This window comes from Phocoena sinus, chromosome 15, assembly GCF_008692025.1.
Source record: "Phocoena sinus isolate mPhoSin1 chromosome 15, mPhoSin1.pri, whole genome shotgun sequence".
Lineage (NCBI taxonomy): Eukaryota > Metazoa > Chordata > Mammalia > Artiodactyla > Phocoenidae > Phocoena > Phocoena sinus.
Window position 1 is genome coordinate 81,861,015 of NC_045777.1, and position 16,418 is coordinate 81,877,432.

A 16,418-nucleotide genomic window follows, 5' to 3' on the forward strand; every position below is an offset into this window, starting at 1 on the left:
ACAAATAATATGTTTCTCAGTTGAGTGTTACAAAAATATGTGCTCCAAAAAAGGTAGGTATAAACTACGAATATACTTTCTAAGCAACAGGCAAAGTCGCAGTGGATTGGCTCTTACCTATTTAATAGGAGTCAAATTGGAGTTTTGATAAAGGCCCCAACCAACTAGTGATTTTGATGGTCAAAAGCAAGTAGTCACTGAATCTCCCTGATTCAGTTGTATACATTCCCCCCCTAATGTGCACAAAGGTATCAGATTATACTTTTGTAAAGAGATGTTTATTGACTTTCTCAATATAATATTTAATTTAGAATATTCAAAATAAAATCTGTGATATAAATGTCACTACTTCAATCATCACTATCATTCTCATTTTCATTAGAGCTTGTGAGAAATTTTCATTCTGATCAGTGCTCGCTCAGGAGGAGTAGATGGTCCTAAGTGGGGTGTGGTGGGCTGGAGATAGTTCTGTGAGAACCAGATAAGCTGAGTTTGCACTTATTAATCACCTCTTTTCTATGACACAATATATAACACTCCACGTAGACAGTGAGAAAGCTAAACGAATGTGCAGAATCTCTAGTCATCCATCAGTCGCAGTAGGTGAATCGCATCTTCATTTCTGTGTTTTATCACAAAGTAAATCAAGGCCTCTGTTGTCCTGGGACGCAGCTTCCTTGAAGAACAAAGCGCAAGTCCTTAGGGAAAGTCAGGCTCCAGTTAAGGTCCCATCTCTGGGCTCAACCATTAGAATAATGGGGTCTTCTAGTTGAAGAAGTACCTGACGGCTTAATTTCAGGTGCATCTACAACAGTTAAACAAACACGTGAGAATCGAATAATGAAGCAAGGCCAGCAAGAGAAACGAAGTATTGATATAGAAGATACATTATGGACAAAAATGCTTTACAAACATATAACAGCTAGTTTTAGCATCGTATACCTTTGATTCTTTTTTAAAAACTACAAATTCCATGTATTTAATAGATACAGGGATGGTCAGCTTATCTGTTTTTCATAGGGTGAACTTTAATAGTCGTGTCTTTCAAGGAACTGGCCGCATTTATGTATAAACTATATGGAGTAAAGTTGTTTGCCGCATTCCCTTATTATCTTTTTTATTCAATTAAAATTTCCACCTATTGAGACGTAACTGTCTTAGAGGAGCGCATAAGTTTAAGGTGCACAACATAATGATTTGACGTACATATATCGTGAAATTATCACCACGGTAAGTCTCATTAACATCCATCAGCTCACGGATACGAAGAAAAAATATTGTTTCCTTCAGGTGATAGCTCTCAGGATCTACTCTCCTAACAGCTTTCCTGTACACCATACAGAAAGGTTAACTAGAGCCATCACGTTGTACGTGGCATCTCTAGTACTTATGTATCTTATAAACGGAAGTTGGTAGCTTCATCCAATCTACCCTCCTTATCTTTGATTGTTTATACTTATTCTTTAAGTTATGTCAAGACGAGATAGTGAAAGCATTCATCCATCATTCTTTCCACGAAATATCTATTGAGCGCTTATTTCATACCAGGCTAGAGACAAAAATCTGGTTGGTTTGTGTTCTTTTTTTGATTTAAATTTTAGGTACAAAGGATGAGGTTTTTAAATTTACCAGATTCTTAGGCATTATGGCCAACTATCTTGAGCCATGTAAAGATAATTTTGTGTCCATTGAAACTTGCAAGGTAATCCTAGTAGGAATCACACATGTTAATTACATCGGCCTTCCTCAACTTCTGCAGAGTCCAGTCACCTCTCCCAGTAGAACCCATCCAGTTTCATGATCGGAAGAGGTCGTTGTGAAGCATTATGCCTGTTTTTTTTTTTGTTTTTTTTTTTAACATTTCCTGTCTCCCAAATGCAGTGCAAATGGTGAACTTCTGACGACCTACAGTGTTTGTTCCAGTACTTTTAGCCCTTTTCTCACCCAGTCACTCCTTCAGTGTTGGGGGAACCAACAGAGTGACCTTCTAATCTCAGTTGACTGAAGGGCAAACAAATTGTCATGGAGGAGAGAAGCCCCAGCCTGTGGATGGCTGGGTGGAGCTTCAGGGAGTATCTGTCCTTCCCAGGTGTGCCAGAGGCTCCCTTTCTCTCAGGGCTGGGTTCCCTGTCTGTACACACCTACAGGACGGCCACACAGACTCCCACAAGTAAAACGGAAACTGTCTCTATCCTCCTCTTCCCTGAGAAAGCCTACCCAAGGGGAGGAGCTGCTTACTAAATGTGTGCCTCCTAGAAATAAGCCTTCTTACAGGGCCGTGCTTGAGATGAAAAAATGGTAACTGTTCTTTGTGTGCTTCAGGAGAGATTCCAGATCTTTCTATAAATGTAACATCTTGTTGTTTTAAAATTTCAAATGACATGCATATATGTCCCCTGCAGATAGACATACACACGTACACCAGGCATGTACACAAATGTCATTTGTTAAGTTTCAGAAGTTCAAGTTGTTCACAATTTGTATCCAAGAACTCTAATCCACCGCACGTCGAACTCCTTAAGCATTTGCTGGGTGACTGGGAGGCATCGTTCAGAGTTTACGAAAGGAATAAAATGAGAGGCTACAGTTCAAGACGTTCATAGGTATAAAGAAAACATAGGAACCAGACTGGATGGTTCCATGACAAAGTGTTAAGTTAGGTCGTAGGAACCGTGATGCCAGCCTGTGGTGACTGAGACAGAGCAGAGGGGAGAGTGGGCTGTGGACTGGGTGGGGGAGGCTCCATGGAGGGGCTCAGGATTGAGCTAGAACTTGAAGAGGGAAGAACAGAATCGGGGTGGTGGGGTGGTGGGCGGGGAAGAGCACGCATAGAGTTATTATTAGAACGTAAAGGGAGCCCATCTTGATGGCAGCAGGACCCCTGGAAGGTGAGGGGGCTGTGGGAGTCCTTCACATCTGGCAGAAATGCTTTCCATCAGGGGTTCTCACCATGGCTACACAGGAGAATCCGCAGGAGTGGTTTGAATGCCACACTCCGGGCGAATTATTTTAGAATAAACGAGATGACCTAGGCATCAGGATTTTTTAAAGCACCACAGTAATTTCATTGTACAAGCAGTGGCTGAGAACCACTGCCAGGAGAGCTTCTGTAAGCTCTGGTGGAGAAGAGATCGCTGAAGAGCCATGACTTTTCATTGTGTGCTCTCATGACTGCACACACTTCCCTTCATTCCAGTGGACTTGAAATGAAATTTAAAACATTGCTGAGGTTCAAAAGACTGCAAAGAATCATGTCATGCTAACTGCATTGACTCTAGATGACCTTTATAGTTGGGTCATTACAAAGCCACAGGCTTAGCCATCCAGAGCTGAAGGACAAAGGTCACAGATGGCTCCAAATACATTCATGTCCAATATGACGAATTATTCCTTGAATAGAACGCATTCATATATGTGTGTGTATGTGTGTGTGTGTGCATATATATATATGATATCTATCTATCTATATCAGTTTTAACAACTCACAATAAACACAATTAATGCAGCTAGGTAACTGTCTGACCTGTGTTTCTTTGCAAGGTTTGAAGGAGAAGTTCTGTAGGACTTTGACAATAGCAAGTTTCGTGTTCATGATACCAAGTCTCATACCAATGCAGTTTCGGGGTCCACTTCCAAAAGGCATGTATGTGTAAGGATTTCTGCTCTCCTTGTTCTCCTTACTGAACCTGGTTCCACAACAGTAAATGAAACAAATTAATGAAACAGAAAACCCACAAGAGCTCAAAGTCTGAGGCTTAACTTAAACACTCAACTAGCAGCATTAGGGATGCCTGTGCGAGCTAGTCATTGAATCCCGCTGTGGTGATTTTGCTATGAGAAAGGTAAACTCCAGATCCTTCCCATTCCCCGGACCCTATAGGAGCTTTCAGTCCTGTTGAGGAGATGAGATGAATGCTGTTTAAAAACAAATTTATCTCTAAACACTAAATTTACATTCAGGCAGTGAGATGTTCATACTCTGAACTGATTGAAGGAAACGTGGATTCCTGCCTCCACGCACACTTATGTCGGTCATGTGCTCATGGGGGAAGGCAGCAGGAGAATCAGCTCCCAGGATTTAAATTGTCATTTCCCCCTTGTATTCCCTTCCTTCCCATCCCCTTGTGCCTGTCTGTCTGTCTCCCCCACAGCACAGAATGCTTAGGTCACATTTCCATAACTATATGACGCTACTATAGAATAACCACTGATTTCCTTGTCTATCTGTTCCACTAGCCTATAAATTCCTTGATGGTTAGACCTCTGTTTTATTCAAATTTGACTCCTCAGTGTTTGAATATATTAAGGAAAAATATGGAATTGTGGAAAGTGATAATAGCATTGCGATTATGTATATTTTAAAGAGTCCCTACTTTGCAAAACGTTTTGGAATATTTACAGACACTGTGACTTCAAATAATATGGGTAGATGGAGGAGGGTAGCAGTAGCATGTGGATGGAGCAGAGACATGGGATGGTTGTTGGGCAGGGAATGGGCACATATAGATACATTAAAAGTCTTCCACAGGCTAGTGCCTATAGAATATACTTGTGCATACGTCAAAAATTCTCCATGATGGGCTTTTTTGTAAACATTTGGATTTCTCACTGCCTGGCCGAGTCCCTGACACGCAGGTGAGCTCTAACTCTCTGCTTGACGACTGAATGAATGAATCAAAAACGAACTGGGAGATCAGGATTGACATAAACGCACTACCACGTGTAAAACAGAGAGCTGGTGGCAACCTGCGGTACAGCACAGCAAGCTCAGCTCGGTGCTCTGTGATGACCTAGATGGGTGCGATGGGGGGGAGGGAGGTCCAAGAGGAAGGGGATATAGGTATACATACAGCTGATTCACTTTGCTGTACAGCAGAAACTAACACAACATTGTAGAGCAACAATACTCCAATAAAAAAATAAATAAAGTGAACCAAAATGAACAACAGCAAAAAAGAAATAACAGTGAGTGGTCTCTGGTTTTAGGCTCGTGAAGCTGCAGGAGAGGGAGCTACTGAGCTTCAGGGAAACACAGAGGTTCCCTGGGCCAGAAAACAGAGGACTTGGTCCACTCCAACTTCCTGTTTCAGGAAGTGCTATGTGTAGAGGTTACGCTAGCACTCAGGACACTAGGGCGAACAAGATAAAGTCCTTGCCATCAGGGAGCTTATAGTCAGGGGCTCATAAAAGTCTAGATCCCAGCTAGTGCCCTAAAATATTCATCTCAAATTTTGCTCACTGTACAATAAGTGGGAAAGCATCTACTCTTTCCAGAGTCCAATCTGTACCGAAGCCAGACCTTGACTCTGAATTCCCAGAGGATGCTCAACCCCTCCAAGGAGGAAGTCTCAGACATCTAGAGAGCAGAGGACTTCTCTTTGGAAGGTCACCAAGTACTGAGGTAGAAGGGAGCTGGCCCAGGTGTGCAGCCACAGACAGCACCAGGGCACCTGTGTGCACCTCGGTCCTCAGTGAGGCTGCCTGAACCACCAGGGATGAGACCTCTAGGTCCCCAGCCTGCTCTCTCACAATAATACTAGAGGAAATGTAGCCAGTGTTTAAAGAAATGGAAATGTGGGCACATTAGTGATGAATTCAAAGAGCTAAGGAGAACAGACAGGAAAACTTAAAGGAAATAAAAGGCCTATACACCTAAAATAAGATAGTGGTTACGTAAATTACGGCATATGCATATAATCACTTATTATATATAGAGAGAGATAGCTAGATAGATACACACACAATTCACATAGAATGTTGTTTATAGTTTACTGTTAAAGCAGTTCAAAACCAAATTAAATATACTACCATTCTAGTTTAAAAAATCTATATATGCCTAGACAAATGTCCATGCGGACATACATCACATTATCAATGAGGCTTATCTTAAGGTATTAGGAACTTAGACAGCTATAATTCTTTTTTCTAGTCCACAGTTTGTAAAATTTGATTCGAACAATGATCACTCTTATATTAAGAAAAAACATCAAACAATAAAAAGAGGCACAAATAAATGATGGTACAATCGCTCACTTGTCTCCTACAGTAAGAGGCGTCTAATATGCTGGAACCACTCTGGATCAGAGAGGGTTCCCTTCCCTGGGTTCTCCTACCTTTCAGGACGGAACTCCTCAGGCTCTGGCCAGTGTTCCGGATCTCTGTGAATAGTGAAGAGTGGCACCATCACCACTGTCCCTTTGGGAATCAACACCCCATGGACTTCCACATCTTTCTTACAGACTCTCTCAAGTCTAGCAGTAAGTGGGAATAATCTGAGAGATTCATTCAACACCATGTCAAGATATTCCATCTGTTCTAGGGACTCATAGGTGGGAGGCGCCTGGAAGAAAGAAATAGATTTTGATAAATTGAGATTGGGATCAAACTTCAACTCAGTCTAAGTAGTCCTATTGAAATGGTAGGAGCTCCAGAGAATAATTTCAACTGGTAAAGGACCTTAACATTTATAGATGTTATAATATCTATCATGTCCTTTGACCTGCTCAGTGGCCCACTGAGATGTGTGGAGTGGTTATGACTATACGAGAACATTGGGACAATGCCCTAAACAGGGCCCGAAATCCCGCACGTTATCATCTAGTGTATTTTCTTTCTCACGAGAACAAACACGACTAATAGACTATGACCCTGAGTCTCAAGTGAAATGTGCAAAGTCACTGTTTCCTTTCAAAAGAGAGGCCACACATCTGTACCAAGGGAAGAAATGTATAAGTGTAAATCTTCTACTCAACAAAACATTTTTTTTTAAATTTATTTATTAAATTTATTTTTGGCTGTGTTGGGTCTTAGTTGCGGCACACGGGATCTTCGTTGCGGCACGTGGGTTTCTCTCTAGTTGTGGTGTGCAGGTTTTCTCTTCTCTAGTTGTGGCATGAAGGCTTCAAGGCACCTGGGCTCTGTAGTTGTAGCGCATGGGCTTAATTGCCCCGCAGCATGTGGGATCTTAGTTCCCTGACCAGGGATCGAACCCGTGTCCCTTGCATTGTAAGGCAGATTCTTTACCACTGGACCACCAGGGAAGTCGCCCAACATAAAATTTTTACTTGAGAAATCTCGTTTACTAATTCTTTTGACTATACCTATAAAATCTGAAAATACTTTATGATGTTAAAACTCTATAAATAATTTAGGGAGAAACACGTTCCTTTCTAAACCAAATACAAAAACAAAGAGCAAGATTGGGTGCTACAAGGAACACAATTTCAGATCCAGGGAAAGTTACAAGAGGATGAGAACCCTACCCTCAGCCACAGCCTCTGTTGCTGGAACAGTCTCCTATTGTCCCTTCAGGGGTGACTGTAAGGTCTGAAGGTCTAAACAAGCCACTCCAGCCCCAGAGGCCAGCTCTCCTCACACCACAAAGAATTCCACTTTCGGCAGAGATCTGAGACCAGTGGGGGTGACACGTGGCTGTCACGTGGGGTTATATTTAAGGGGCAACATTGTAGAGGGTAAGAGTTGGCTCAGGAGACAGACACCCTGGCACATAGGTTGGCGTTTTCACCACTAGGTACACGACTAGTATGTGAAAGTATTTCATCTCTCAGGTTTCTGAAACGTTACATGGAGATAATTAGAGTTGACACTTCATAGGCTTGTGTGGCAGACACACTCACTGCTCACCCAGTATCCACGTAGTCCCTGTATTTCCCAGCCCACTTGAAGTTACAGGAAACCAGCTTTGCCAATGGGCTGTGAACCGAGGCGATTATGTCAGTTCGGGGACAAATCATTTGAAAAGCCAGTGAGCAACGCTCGAGTCCCTTATTCCCCAGACAACAGGAAGTCCTCATGTTCCAAATAAGGCAGCTACAGGAAGGTGGAGCCTCTTGGCCTGTATCCCCGAGTAACGCTGTGGAGCAGAGCTGCCCTCTCCCATCCTCCACTAACAATCCATGTTGGTCATGTAGATATGGGTTAGAAGTAAACCTTCGCTATGAAAGCTCCGAGATTTGAGGGCTCATCTGCTACTGAGGCGTAACTTAGCCTCTCCTGACTTATACAGAATTTTATGAAGATTAAATTCGTTTATAAATAGCATCTAGAACAGACATATATAGTAAAAAAGCAAATGTTGGCCAATAGTGTTCTTGTCATTGTATTATTATAAAAGAGGAAGAAGACAATGCTTTAGCAATTCTCTCTTGCCTGGTGACCATCTTATTACAGTGAAAAGAATTGCAATATGTGGTTTACCAGAGAAGACAGATCATCTCTAACTTAGGTAGGCACTACAATCTATCCTTACCTTATATTTGAAGGACCCAGGACCCTGAAAGGTGATAAAATTTGTCCAAAACCACAGCCAGGACTCAAACTCACGTCCTCTGTTTCCTACTTTAAGCCCTTTGTTGTTACAAGGCTCCTCCTAGTCTGCAGTGTACCCAGGGAGGTAGACTGAATTAATGGTCCCAGTTCTCCAGCCCTTCCTGGGTCCATGCCCTTTGCCACCTACCTTTGTGGTTCCCTCCCATTCTGACTCTGGGGTTGGCCAGGTGGTTTGCTTTACACCAGTGGAAATCTGGCTAAGTGTGATGCTAGGAGAGTTTTGAAACTCACCCATATGAGTGGACTTTTGGTTCTTGCCATCTACCATTGCCTTGAGAAGTAGACACGTGGAGATTGAGAGGCAGGAGAAGCAAGTGTGGAGTTGAGTCAGCCTAGCCAGCTTAGCCAAGGCCAGCCTAGATCAGCCAAGAGCCAGAACCAAGCAAGTCCAGGCAATGTCAGCAGATAACTATGTGGGCACTAGAGCAATAGATGCTTACTGTTAGATGCCACTGAGGTTTTGTGGTTTTTTTTTTTTTTTTGCGGTACGCGGGCCTCTCCCATTGTGGAGCACAGGCTCTGGACACGCAGGCTCAGCGGCCATGGCTCACGGGCCCAGCCGTTCCGCAGTATGTGGGATCTTCCCGGACCAGGGCATGAACCCATGTCCCCTGCATCGGGAGGCGGACTCTCAACCACTGCGCCACCAGGGAAGCCCCGAGGTTTTGTGATTTTTATGTGGCATTATTGTGATAACTGATATGCCAGGACCAGCACTTGTTTCAAACCACTTATACTTCTGTGAGTAGTACGCATTACCTAGGTTTTCCCCCTTTGTGTTTGACTCTTGAGGTCCTTCCTAAATAGCACAATTGAAAACTTTGATACTTATGCTTTTTGCAAAAATCTCCTGAGAAGTGGCAAGGAGACATTCGTGCTAAGGCTTCACTTTCCCCCTCCCTCTCCAGGTAGCATCACTCACCTTACTGGGGAGAGCTGCATCAATCTCTTCCTGCAGCTTCTGCTGGATGTCCGGGTGAGTGGCCAATTCATAGAAAAGGAAGGAAAGAGCCTCAGTAGTGGGCTCATAGCCACCAAAAATAAAGATAATACCTTGGGCCACCACTTCTGGGTCAGACAGAGCTAAAAGGGGAGGAGAGATATTGTAGGGAAAGCATGTCAATATAAAACATCACAGGTTAGAGGATGAGAAATCCAAATGAGACTCCCAAATCCCTAGGGAAAAAAATGGAAAAGCAATTCAGAGCAAAACTGGGAGTGGTTTGCACTCTCATGTCTGTTTTACAGAGCCAGAAACAGGCAAAACTTTTCTTAATCCACTTTTTCCTCAAGGTCTGTACTATACTTGGCCCTCTGCTCCTGGTTATGCCACAGTTTCCACCAACACAGCTGAGTAATTTCAAGAGATAGCATTTCTGTCTAACACACACAGCATTATCAGTATGCCCCTTGGAGAATCCTAAATGCACTCTAGCTACAAACAGTATGGGGTAGCCATGTTTTTCCTTTAAAAAATTATATTATTCTAGCTAAAGTATAACATGATTTTTTTTGAGAAAGTTTGCAATACTAAGGCTGTACTCTAGGGAAAATTAATAGAAGACTTGGGGCACAAGTCTTCAAATGGATGATCACAGATATACAGAAACTACAGAAAAAAAAAAAGCTAGAAGAGTGCTGATTGATCCTAGTCTAATCAATGGCATTAAAATAGCAGAAGAAAGAATGTGTCCTTAGAAGGGCATTGGCCAGCATACAATATAGAAAAATAGGGTCCAGGGAGTGGAATTAGCAATGCTTATTCAGTCATGACCTGAATGTCATCTTCCTCAGTACAAGCCCCCTCTCTTTGCTCTCCCTTGTGCTCAGCAAACAGCCCTTGTGATTATAAATCGGTCTCCATTTTTATTTTCTCCTGAGAAAATCCAAGCATGGTCAGGCTCCAATCTATTTGATGGGACTATACTAGATACTTAGAACACTCAGATCAACATGGTACCTGCCCAATCATGTAATTCACAACTAAAACAATACAAAATGAGTGGAAGAAAGATCTACAGAGTTCTGATTTCCCCATGATGATTTCTGTGAAGCAGTTGTGGGTAAATTCAACTATCAAATTCTTTCCCCCAGTTAGCATAAACCCTAGGATACTAAAAGTTTAGAGCTGTACTGTCTAATATGTGGCGATTTAATTTAAATTTTAATTGATTAAAATTAAGTACAATTTAACATTTAGTTCTTCTGTGGCATCACCCGTATGTTCAATAGCCACATGTCTAGTGATTACTATATTGAACAGTACAGATATAGAATATTTCCTACAGAAATTTGTATTGGACCACGTAGTTAGATAGATGTCAGATAGATAGATAAGTAGTTAGATAGATAGACAGATAGATAGACAGGGACATAATTGTGGATATATTTATAGTGGTGTGCTAGAGTCATCTCATCCCCCTCTCAAGAATCAATCTGTAAAAATCTAAGAATATTGTGAGATGGTTGTCAAACCATTGGTATCTTGAAATTAACCAAGTGTGAGTATTCATATCATGGAAATAAACTAAAAACGAGGGCATTCTTGTTTCAAAGAGACGTTCTGTTTACATCACTGGTTATGAGTAGATATAGAAACACTTGGGGCTCCCCTGGTGGCACAGTGGTTAAGAGTCCACCTGCCAATGCAGGGGACATGGGTTTGAGCCCTGGTCCAGGAAGATCCCACATGCCGCAGAGCAACTAAGTCCATGCGCCACAACTACTGAGCCCGTGCCACAACTACTGAAGCCTGTGCACCTAGACCCCGTGCTCCACAACAAGAGAAGCCACCGCAGTGAGAAGCCCGTGCACCGCAATGAAGAGTAGGCCCCGTTCGCTACAACTAGAGAAAGCCCAGGCGCAACAACAAAGACCCAACGCAGCAAAAAATAAATAAATAAAATTAATTTAAAAAACCAAGCAAACAAAAAAAAGAAATACTTATGTTCATCAGTCTTGCATAAATATATTTGATGATATGTTTGATGGTCTTATCTTTGTCCACCGAAAGGATGTAGAAGCAAAGAAACCATAGTAGAAATGAACACTCCTAGATCCCAGGTTTTGATTTCTAAATACCATTTCTCACTAAAGGAAACCAGAGCTCCTTGCAGGACTAGTTAAGGGAAACAGAATAGATACCTGGAACGTCTTGCATCAGAATAGACACACAGATGTAGAGAATGGACATGTGGACACAGGGGGAAAGGGGAGGGTGGGACAAATTGGGAGATTAGGTTTGACATAAATACACTACCATATGTAAAATAGATAGCTGGCGGGACCCTGCAGTATAGCACAGGGAGCTCAGCTCGGTGTTCTGTGATGACCTAGTTGGGTGGGATGGTGGGGGATGGAAAGGATGTCCGAGAGGGAGGGGATATATGTATACATATAGCTGATTCACTTCATTGTACAGCAGAAACTAACACAATATTGTAAAGCAACTATACTCCAATAAAAAAAAGAAAGCGAGGAAGTTCTCAGAAAATGATACTCTATATACTATAATGGTGGATACACGTCATTGTACATTTGTCAAAACCCATAAAAAGGACAACACCAAGAATGAACACTAATGTAAACTATGGACTTTTGGTGGTAATAATATGTCAGTGTAGGTTCATTGACTGTAACAATTGTACTTTGATGTGATCTTTTGATAGTGGAAGAGGCTGTGTGTAGGTGGGGGGAGGATGTATGTTTGAAATCTCTGTACTTTCCCCTCAATTTTGCTGTGAACCAAACTGCTCTAAGAATAGTCTATTGGAAAAAAAAACCATTTAAGAATAAAAAAAGAAATAAAAAAGGATACAGGAGCCTACTTAAAAGGGATCCAGTGGACACACCTTAGAGAATTTTAGAATCAAAGTTAAAAATGATATGAGAATAAACTAATGATGAAAAATCTGAAAGTGAAATTAAGAAAACACTCCCATTTACCACTGCAACAAAAAGAATAAAATATCTAGGAATAAACCTACCTAAGGAGACAAAAAACCTGGATGCAGAAGACTGTAAGACACTGATGAAAGAAATTAAAGGTGATACAAATAGATGGAGAGATATACCATGTTCTTGGATTGGAAGAATCAACGTTGTGAAAATGACTCTACTACCCAAAGCAATCTACAGATTTAATGCAATCCCTATCAAACTACCAATGGCATTTTTCACAGAACTAGAACAAAAAATTTCACAATTTGTATGGAAACTCAAAAGACCCCGAATAGCCAAAGCAATCTTGAGAAAGAAAAACGGAGCTGGAAGAATCAGGCTCCCTGACTTCAGACTATACTACAAAGCTACAGTAATCAAGACAGTATGGTACTGGCACAAAAACAGGAATATAGATCAATGGAACAGGATAGAAAGCCCAGAGATAAACCCATGCACATATGGTCACCTTATCTTTGGTAAAGGAGGCAAGAATATACAGTGGAGAAAAGACAGCCTCTTCAATAAGTGGTGGTGGGAAAACTGGACAGGTACATGTAAAAGTATGACATTAGAACACTCCCTAACACCATACACAAAAATAAACTCAAAATGGATTAAAGGCCTAAATGTAAGGCCAGACATGATCAAACTCTTAGAGGAAAACATGGGCAGAACACTCTATGACATCAATCACAGCAAGATCCTTTTTGACCCACCTCCTAGAGAAATGGAAATAAAAACAAAAATAAACAAATGGGACCTCATGAAACTTCAAAGCTTTTGCACAGCAAAGGAAACCATAAACAAGACCAAAAGACAACCCTCAGAATGGGAGAAAATATTTGCAAATGAAGCAACTGACAAAGGATTAATCTCCAAAATTTACAAGCAGCTCATGCAGCTCAACATTAAAAAAACAAACAACCCAATCCAAAAATGGGCAGAAGACCTAAATAGACATTTCTCCAAAGAAGATATACAGATTGCCAGCAAACACATGAAAGAATCCTCAACATCATTAATCATTAGAGAAATGCAAATCAAAACTACAATGAGATATCATCTCACACCGGTCAGAATGGCCATCATCAAAAAATCTAGAAACAATAAATGCTGGAGAGGGTGTGGGGAAAAGGGAACACTCTTGCACTGTTGGTGGCAATGTAAATTGATACAGCCACTATGGAGAACACTATGGAGGTTCCTTAAAAAATTAAAAATAGAACTACCATATGACCCAGCAATCCCACTACTGGGCATATACCTTGAGAAAACCATAATTCAAAAAGAGTCATGTACCACAATGTTCACTGCAGCACTGTTTACAATAGCCAGGACATGGAAGCAACCTAAGTGTCCATCAACAGATGAATGGGTAAAGAAGATGTGGCACATATATACAATGGAGTATTACTCAGCCATAAAAAGAAATGAAATTGAGTTATTTGTAGTGAGGTGGATAGACCTAGAGTCTGTCATACAGAGTGAAGTAAGTCAGAAAGAGAAAAACAAATACCGTATGCTAACACATATATATGGAATCTAAGGAAAGAAAAAAAAAAAAGCTCATGAAGAGCCTAGGGGCAAGACGGGAATAAAGACACAGACCTACTAGAGAATGGACTTGAGGATACGGGGAGGGGGAAGGGTAAGCTGGGATGAAGTAAGAAAGTGGCACGGACATATATACACTACCAAACGTAAAATAGATAGCTAGTGGGAAGCAGCTGCATAGCACAGGGAGATCAGCTCGGTGCTTTGTGTCTACCTAGAGGGGTGGGATAGGGAGGGTGGGAGGGAGGGAGATGCAAGAGGGAAGAGATATGGGAACATATGTATGTGTATAACTGACTCACTTTGTTATAAAGCAGAAACTAACACACCATTGTAAAGCAATTATACTCCAATAAAGATGTTAAAAAAATGATATGAGAGTAAATTACACATGAGAATGTACTGATATAGATAAATAAATAAATGATGGGGGAGAATGGAAATCTCTCCCTTAAAATAGAACATCAACTGATAAATACAGAAGAATGATGAAATTACAAATTCATTTTGCAAACATCACAGTAATGAAGTTTTCAGTCAAAAACCATCCATGGGTGGTAAGACTAGTGGGTAACAATTTGAAGAGGAACACTATATTTCCAGTCTCAAAGGTTTCTCCCACCAGCTGCTTGTTAATGACAAAGGAAAAAATTGAACTTCACAGTAGACTAAGCTAGTGAACACAACTTTAACCAAGTGTTCCAAGTTAAGGTCATCAACACTGGGGCAATGTTCCTCCTGATGGGATGAAGCCTTGATGCAAATTTCCAGGCAGAGGTTCTGACTCATTGGGTCCAGAGGAGCCTGAGAATTGACATTGGAAACAAGCTCCCCAGAGGTTCGGCTGTAGGTGATCCACAGACCATGACTGACTGATGGGCATGACATCCTTGTTATACTTGCCCTTCGAGCTCTGAACAAGGTTGTGCCTGCGTACTTCTAGAAAGTACCTCTGGCTACCATTTCTGTCTGACCACGTGTCTTCCTTCAATTAGGCAAAAATCTCCAGCTGCCTGGAAAACTTCCTGCACATTTTTAGGACCACACCCTAGCTCTGCGCCTCCCCACAGCGGCCCCTCGTAAGCTCTCCCTGGTTACCTTTACGGGTGTCCACATCTTTGGAATTCTGAGAGTTAATCATCAGCTGAAGAAGATCCGATCGATGCTAGAAACAGAAAGACAAATTTCAGTGACTGAAAGTCACCTGTGAAGTCAGAAATAAATCAGGAGTGTATATTTCACCTCTTTCCTGAGAATACGGCCCCTTAAAGAGCAGAAGGCTGACTAGTACTGACTGAGACCTCAGTGAACAAAACATCCACCTACATATCTTGGAGATCATGATGTTTCCTTGAGAGAAACCCAGCCATCACGCCAAACTGCTTTTTGGTCCTCACTCTCTCTGATCTTTGGTTTCTCTGGTTTTTGAAACAGCTTCTTAACCAAAGAGTTACCTGCTCTCTCTCCTGTCATACCTGTTTGCTCAGGAGAGCAAGAAGAAAAAACCTCAATCTTTTTTTTCCCTCCAGCTTTAATTCTTAAGGAATGGCCACATCAATTAACACCCAGACATTTGCAGAGTTCACTGGCAGCTTTTGTAGAAGCACCTTCAAGAGCCCCATCCTTCCAGATTGCTACACAGCTTTCAGTGCTTTCCTGGGATACCCAGCCCTGTCCCCCTGACCTGCAGACATCCTTGTGCTGGCCTCCAGGCCTCATGAGGCAAAGCTGGCTTAACCAGCTTGCAGCCTCATTGCCAGCAGAAGACCCCTGCCCACTCCAGCCTATGAGAGGGCTCGAATTTAACACAGACTACCCTCCGCCAGGTGCCTGATGGGGCATTCTATCGGAAAATCTATAAAATAGGAGAATCGGATTTGAAGTGATTCTTTGCCAATCTAATATTTATAAACAGTAATTTTTATCCTTTGACAATTTATTGAAGGGAAATGGTAAAGTCTTAACAACCATATTTATGCAGTGATATACTAATTGGCACACCTATTTTAAACTTAAACAGTTCTCTCTGACTCATTTTCTTATCTTCTTCCCCAAAGAACTTACCCCCAAAGGTAAATTATATATTTATTTACCCCCAAAGTTTAGAACTCTTCTACTCTAAAATCTGTAGTTCTCTACCTACCTTTAAAAGTGCTGAGATGTGCATAAGTCATGTGTGTACAGCTCAATAAATTACCAAAAGGTGAACACCCTCATGTCACCACCACCAGATTTTACCGTTTCTTTATCTTTGAGGCGACTTTCTTTCATCCTTTTTATAGATTTTGTGATAAAATTCACAGCATTTTTTGGAAACACAGAGAGATTTAATATTTCAAAGACTGGACGAAGGAACGGAAAAAGTGCTGTAAGGGAAGAGATAAAAGGAAAGCAGAGTAAAAATGCAAAATTTACCTGGAGCAATTATAATTTGCACTACCAATCAGAGAGTAAGAGACACCAGGGATCTCAACCAGGACCAGTCCCTCTATGACCTTTGCTCAGACTTCCAAGCCGAGGCCTGAGCAAGGGCAAGTCCACATATAGGGGTCATCACTGTAGTAGTGAGATCA

The 16,418-nt window shown here is 41.6% G+C and overlaps 1 protein-coding gene across 1 annotated transcript in view; it reads right to left on the reverse strand.

Annotated features, from left to right (window-relative positions):
• Positions 1-313: 313 nt before the first annotated feature.
• The window catches only part of LOC116739892 (cytochrome P450 3A29-like), a 29,060-nt gene continuing 12,955 nt past the window's right edge, over positions 314-16,418 (reverse strand). Inside the window, exons 8-13 of the mRNA XM_032604774.1 lie at positions 16,084-16,211; positions 14,944-15,010; positions 9,272-9,432; positions 6,114-6,340; positions 3,524-3,686; positions 314-805 (exon numbers count right to left, since the gene is read on the reverse strand). Of these exons, the coding sequence (XP_032460665.1) occupies positions 710-805; positions 3,524-3,686; positions 6,114-6,340; positions 9,272-9,432; positions 14,944-15,010; positions 16,084-16,211 (842 nt within the window). The 3' untranslated portion in view covers positions 314-709. The remainder of the gene's footprint in view (positions 806-3,523; positions 3,687-6,113; positions 6,341-9,271; positions 9,433-14,943; positions 15,011-16,083; positions 16,212-16,418) is intronic.